Source organism: Cucurbita pepo, chromosome LG18 (genome assembly GCF_002806865.2).
Source record: "Cucurbita pepo subsp. pepo cultivar mu-cu-16 chromosome LG18, ASM280686v2, whole genome shotgun sequence".
Classification (NCBI taxonomy): domain Eukaryota; kingdom Viridiplantae; phylum Streptophyta; class Magnoliopsida; order Cucurbitales; family Cucurbitaceae; genus Cucurbita; species Cucurbita pepo.
This window is the reverse complement of record NC_036655.1, coordinates 6,131,890-6,137,537: the sequence shown is the minus strand read 5'-3', so window position 1 is coordinate 6,137,537 and position 5,648 is coordinate 6,131,890. Positions and strand designations below refer to the sequence as shown.

Sequence of the window (5,648 nt, the reverse complement as noted above, 5' to 3'; positions counted from 1 at the left end):
AATTGAAGCCTTAAACTTTAGAATTATTAGAGATTCTTTAGAATGTTGGATAAAATTTAGTTCTGAAATAGTGTCAAGGTTATCATACATATGTTCTATGTTTTCTAAGTTCCATCCAAAATTCTAATTGTGCTCAAGAGTAGTTTTGAAATTTTTGTGAAATATTTGTAAATCTGATGAGAATAGATGTATTATTAAAACAAATCTGATGAAGTCCAAGTTAAGGAGTAAAATGTGTAGCAATAGACACGATACTAACACCTCAATCTGGTTTAATGTCACCGAGCCAACAACTGTCAAATAGGTCTCTGCCTATTTAGTTTTCCATCGTCAACCAGTAACCACCATAAGACAGGGCATAAGAGTCGTAGATTGAAATTCTAGTCTCCATTCTTTCCCAGTAGGTTTCTAAAGCAGGCAAAAAGACACTAATTTGTAGAATTTTCAGTTTGGCACCACTACTTGAAAAAGTACGAAACTTTCATCTGCCATTTGTTAGAGACAAAATGGAGAGAAAACAGAAGAGAAGGCTTCTGCTTCCATCTCTCTCTTTCAAAAGCATGTTAATTTCTACACTTTACATGCAGTAGCTGTAATGGCTTTGGGGTGCCTCGAAAACAGTGCTTTTGAAGATCCTTATACACTTTTTTTTAGTAGAATAAATACCCAACACCATCATCCTTAGCACCCTAATCATTTCAACCCCACAAGCCCTCTCCTTGGCTTTCTTTTTTTATAAATTAAAAAGAAAAATCACAGGGTACCCAGAAAAGAAAAGCAGGAAAAAAAAGGAAAAAAAAGAAAGGAAAAGAAAGGATAAAGAGAAACCCATCTCTCTTGAAACACAATTTTCCCCTCTCTCTCTCTCTCTCACTCTCTGTCTTTCTTACTCTGCTTTTCAAAGGTATCCCAATTTCCGCCCCACCGACCGCCATTTCTTCATATTAAAGCTTCATATCCATCAATGTCACTGTAATTACTAGAAAGAGAAAAAGTGGGTTGGTGATAAAAAGAGGGAGATGGATTTGGGTAGAAGAAAAACAGGGGTTAGTAGTAGTGTGGTTTCAGGGTCTGTTTGGGAGAGCAGAATGAAGATGGATGAAGTAAAAGGTGGGATTAAGGTGTTCAATGGGGAAGATGGTAGTAACAAAGAAGGTAGAGCTGTAACAAGGGCAATGCCCAAGAGAACTACTACAGCTACTGATACTTCCGTAGTGAGTGCAAAGAGAAAGGTGTTGAGTTCAGACGGTTCAGATGGATCTGAAAAATCGCCAATTCAGAGAAGCCCAAATCAGCTGAGGAAGTTGAGATCTGAAGAAATTGAGAGAAGCCCAAATCAAATAAGGAAGTCAAAATCTGAAGTGGGGAGCAGATCAAGTGTTGAGAGAAATGAAAAAACCCCAATTCAGCTCAGGAAGGTGAAATCGGATTCCATCAGGACAATCGTCGACGACAATGCTAAGGCCATTGTTGTTGTCGGTGGAAGAAATGGGACAGATTTAGAGCATCTGCAAAATCTAGAATCAGAATCGAACGAGAATTTGGGCGTAATTGAGAAGGGAATCCACGGATCTGTCAAGGAAATTGAGAAACCTCAAGTTGAGAATGAGACTTCTTGTAAGGAATTTGAAGTGTGCCACATTTCAACCATTGCGGGTCCGATCAAATCCACTCAGAAAGTGTCGATCAATGACAGTGATGTTAAAGATGAAAATGAAGCCAACGAAGAGGAGGAAACAGATGAAGAAGAAGAGGACATTGAAATTGAGAAGGAAAGCTTCGATATCAAGGAGATCAATTTACCAGAACCCAAAAAAGTTGTGAGTGAAGTGAAGCGATTCCACCAAATCTACGAAAAACCAGGTCCAACGTCCACCAAACCCACTTTCAGTAAGTAAAATCTTTTGCCATTTAATTCACTATTCTTTCACTAAATCAGTTCTTGTTCTTGAACATTCTGCTGTATAATTCTCAGCATCGAACGAATATCACAGCTTCCAAGAAAAAAGCACCAAATTGCAGAGCTTAGGTACACTGAATTCAGGATCCTCTTCCTTTTTTTTTTTTTTTTTTGATTAATGGGTCTCTAGATTTCCCAACCGAAATTGTTCTTACTTTTTGGTCAGTGGACTTAGTAATGTGGAAGGAAGTATCGAGATCTGCCTTCGTGTTTGGCATTGGATCTTTTCTTATAATATCATCTTCCTACGCTAAGGACATTAACATCAGGTGAGAAAAAAAAGAACCCCCTCTGGGTAGCTTTGAAAATTTACATTCAAACCCAAATTTCCATATAATCAAATCTAAAGTACTCTGTTTTTCTCTGTGTGAGGTGCAGCTTTATCTCTGTGATGTCATATGTGGGACTTTGCTACCTTGCTGCCACGTTCCTGTATAGATCCATTATTTGCAGGTAATCAATGTTCTCATGAGAATTGGTTGTGACTTGTGAGTGAATAAAGAGAAGAAGAAGAAGAAAGAAGAATGTAAGAGTTTTGTCTGTACTTGTTTGTTTAATGGGAATCACAATATTCAGGGGAGCCATTGATATGGAGAACGTAAGGCATGTGGTTGGCGAAGAAGAAGCAATTTGGGCTCTTAAATTACTACTCCCTTACTTGAATGAGTTCTTATTAAAGCTCAGAGCTCTGTTTTGTGGAGATCCTGCAACTACAATCAAGGTATCTTTTTTTCTTTTTCTTTTTTTCTTTTTTCCCTCTTTAATTTTTATTTAAATTATTATAACTTTTAAGAAGGTACGGAAATAATGGTTGATTTATTTGCAAACATGCAGCTGGCTGTTCTCCTGTTTGCCTTGGCCCGATGTGGCAGCTCAATAACCGTCTGGAAAGTCGCCAAATGGGGTGAGATTTAAAATTTCCATTAAAATTTCCTTTTCAGTTTTTTTTTTTCTTTTAATTCCTAATTTGTTAATTATATTTTCACACATTCAAATTCTAAAAATTATTTTTAAAAGTTATTTTTTTAAGCTTTTTAAATATAACTTATTTTTTAAAAAAACATTAGTAAAAATAAAAATTTAAAGGTAAACATAGTGTTTAATTTTAAAAGCTACAAATAACAAATTAAACATGTCAGAGATAGGATAAATACTTGGTATATATACAACTTTTACTCTTAGTTATTATTATTAAATTATAAATTTAGTCTTTAAAATTTTGGTACCTATGTTTATTTAATAGGTAAAATTTCAAAAGTTTGAATTTTTTTAATTAATTTATAGGTTAGATATATATTTAGAATTTTATCTTTAACTCCTTAAACATTATTGTATTTAATCATATATGTGGTAGAATGTATTAAAGATATAAATTTGAGGGGCTTATTTCACGTTGTGTTAATTAAGAACGTGAAGAATAAAGTGAATTTGGATTGACGAGGTAACTTATATTTGGTGTCAGGTTTCTTCGGTGTATTTACCGTACCGAAAGTCTGCTCTTCGTATTCCTCGCAGCTGGCTGCTTACGGTAAAATCTCTGACCCAAAATGTCACTTTTGTCCCTTTCACGATACCGTTACTTACGTTCCCAATATCACTCTTCACCTGCTTTTTCGTACTTTTGTCTCTCCCTGTCCCTGCTCCACCCCTAAACTATTTAACATTTTAATTTTATTATTTTTTTTACCCGCATCAATACAATGTGAAAATCATGGAGGAAATTAATAAAAACTTTAAAATAAAAAGTTAAATGGTTATGGAATTTAAATTTACTATTAATTTTTAAAAATAGTTTTTATATAAAAATTAATTTCCATCTTGCTTTGTTTACAATTTGCAAATGGCCTAGCCATATTCTGTTGTGGATCTAAAAGATCTCGGCACTGTTTCAAGGTGGGCCCATCGGCCCAAAAGACATAATAGCTAGTTTAACCTACACACCCAATATTGGGCCTTGATACTTGTCCAGATTGGGCCCAATTACAATATTTAAACACAATTAACATATTATTGGGCCATTGCAGCTAAATTTTGGGTTCGACGATTTCGTGATGCATGGGAGTCATGTTCTCACAAAAAGGGAGTGGCTGTAGCAATCTTCGTACTCGTATGGAACTTGTCTTCAGTGGTCGCTCGAGTTTGGGCTGGTAATTACTTCTTACTTTTTTTAGTCTATGGTCGGGTAGATTGATCGAAATTATAATATCTTAATCAATTGAGTTGAGTCGGTCAGGTAGATTGATCTAAAAGATGTATATATTTCTTTAATTTTTTAAAAAAATTTTATAAAATTGGGGATTTATGTTATTTTGTTTCAGCATTTGTGCTGTTTGTGGCGTTTCGATATTACCAGCAATCTTTACAAACAGAGGAATGGGAGGAGGAGGAGGAGGAGGTAGAGGTGGAAGAAGGTGAAGCAACGTGTCAAGTTTCTATTGGAAAGGGAAAATATGGGAGTGGGACCCTTTTTGGAGGTATGAGCCGTGGGAAACAAAAGAAGAAATTTTGAGAATAAAACCCACAATTTTAATAAAATTAAATTTTTGGTATTTTATTTTATTATATTATTAGCTTTCAACTTCAATCGGCAGAGGCAGATGCTTGCTGTTTGATATAAGTTCTATGGTCCATTTTTTCTCGACCTCCTTAAGATTTGTTGTTCACTTGGGTCTTTGTTTTTGTTGCTATAGAATTTTCTATTTTTGGTTTGTAAATATTTGTGGGTTTATTCAATAAAATTAAGTAATCCCATTATAGTCTTTTATAATTTCAGTGTAAGTTTGAAATTTACATTTGAGATGTGGTTTTAGGTTATCAAAATAATAATACCATCAAATTAATATATGATTATTGTTGCACTTACAAATATTTAATTTTAAAACTTTTTCAAATATTTAAGACTTAAAATATATATATAAATAACTATTGACTCGGTTTGAGACATAGGTTATTAATTAGGGTAGATGGTTTATAAGCTATGACCCAAGCTAGTTGGATTGGATTGTTGAATTTTTTGGAACTTAAAAATTTGATTTTGGGAACTTAAAGATTTGATTTAGGGTTTAGGGTTTAGAGTTAAATTTAATTAGTGATGTATAAGAAATTTTTAAAAAATAGAATTGAATTCAACATTTCCCTAGCCATAGTTATATATTGTGAGCCGTTGCTGTTACTCTCTTGCTTGCATATATAACGTCTCTTTCCTCTTTATCCTCGTTTTCTAAAACCTTCTTCTTAAACCGAGGACAGAGGCTCGAGCATACGTCGCTTGGCCGTAGGCGACGTAAGAACGAATTGGCTTAGCTCGTTACAGCCTGCACAATCGCAAGTCCACTGGCATCAACAGTACCAGAATAAGTCTAAGTCTGTGGGCGTTGGTCGGACTCCAACTGAACCAACTTGAAGCAATAGTGTAAAACAAGTGTGAATTGGGATCCGTGTTTTGTAAAGTGGGCCCTCGAATTTGTGTTAGTTTTGTCGGAAGAGAGGCATGTGGCGGCGTGGTCCATAATACAATGAATCAGGTCTATGGCCCATAATAGGCCCAGTCAAAATCTCTACGTCAAACACAAAATTTGGGCCCAACGTGATTTCTGACCGTTCATCAGCCTGCCACATGGATGCAGCACACAAAATGGGATAAATTAGGGTTTTTTTTTTTTTTTTTTTTTTTTTTTTTTTTTTTTTT

At 34.8% G+C, this 5,648-nt stretch overlaps 1 protein-coding gene across 1 annotated transcript; it reads left to right on the top strand.

The window, feature by feature from the left end:
- Positions 1-741: 741 nt before the first annotated feature.
- Positions 742-4,727, top strand: LOC111779744 (reticulon-like protein B21). The gene is made up of 9 exons (XM_023659867.1): positions 742-1,890; positions 1,976-2,029; positions 2,127-2,229; positions 2,339-2,413; positions 2,537-2,681; positions 2,795-2,864; positions 3,423-3,488; positions 3,985-4,107; positions 4,279-4,727. Exons 1-9 carry the CDS (start codon positions 1,020-1,022, stop codon positions 4,467-4,469), a joined length of 1,698 nt encoding a protein of 565 aa, XP_023515635.1. The 5' UTR covers positions 742-1,019; the 3' UTR covers positions 4,470-4,727.
- The last annotated feature ends 921 nt before the right edge of the window (positions 4,728-5,648 follow it).

Excerpts from the sequence above, each read along its gene's own strand:
- LOC111779744 (XM_023659867.1), top strand. The coding sequence starts at position 1,020 with ATGGATTTGGGTAGAAGAAAAACAGGGGTTAGTAGTAGTGTGGTTTCA. Across the intron at positions 1,891-1,975 it reads GTCCACCAAACCCACTTTCA|CATCGAACGAATATCACAGC; the intron begins GTAAGTAAAATC and ends TATAATTCTCAG. Across the intron at positions 2,414-2,536 it reads TATAGATCCATTATTTGCAG|GGGAGCCATTGATATGGAGA; the intron begins GTAATCAATGTT and ends CACAATATTCAG.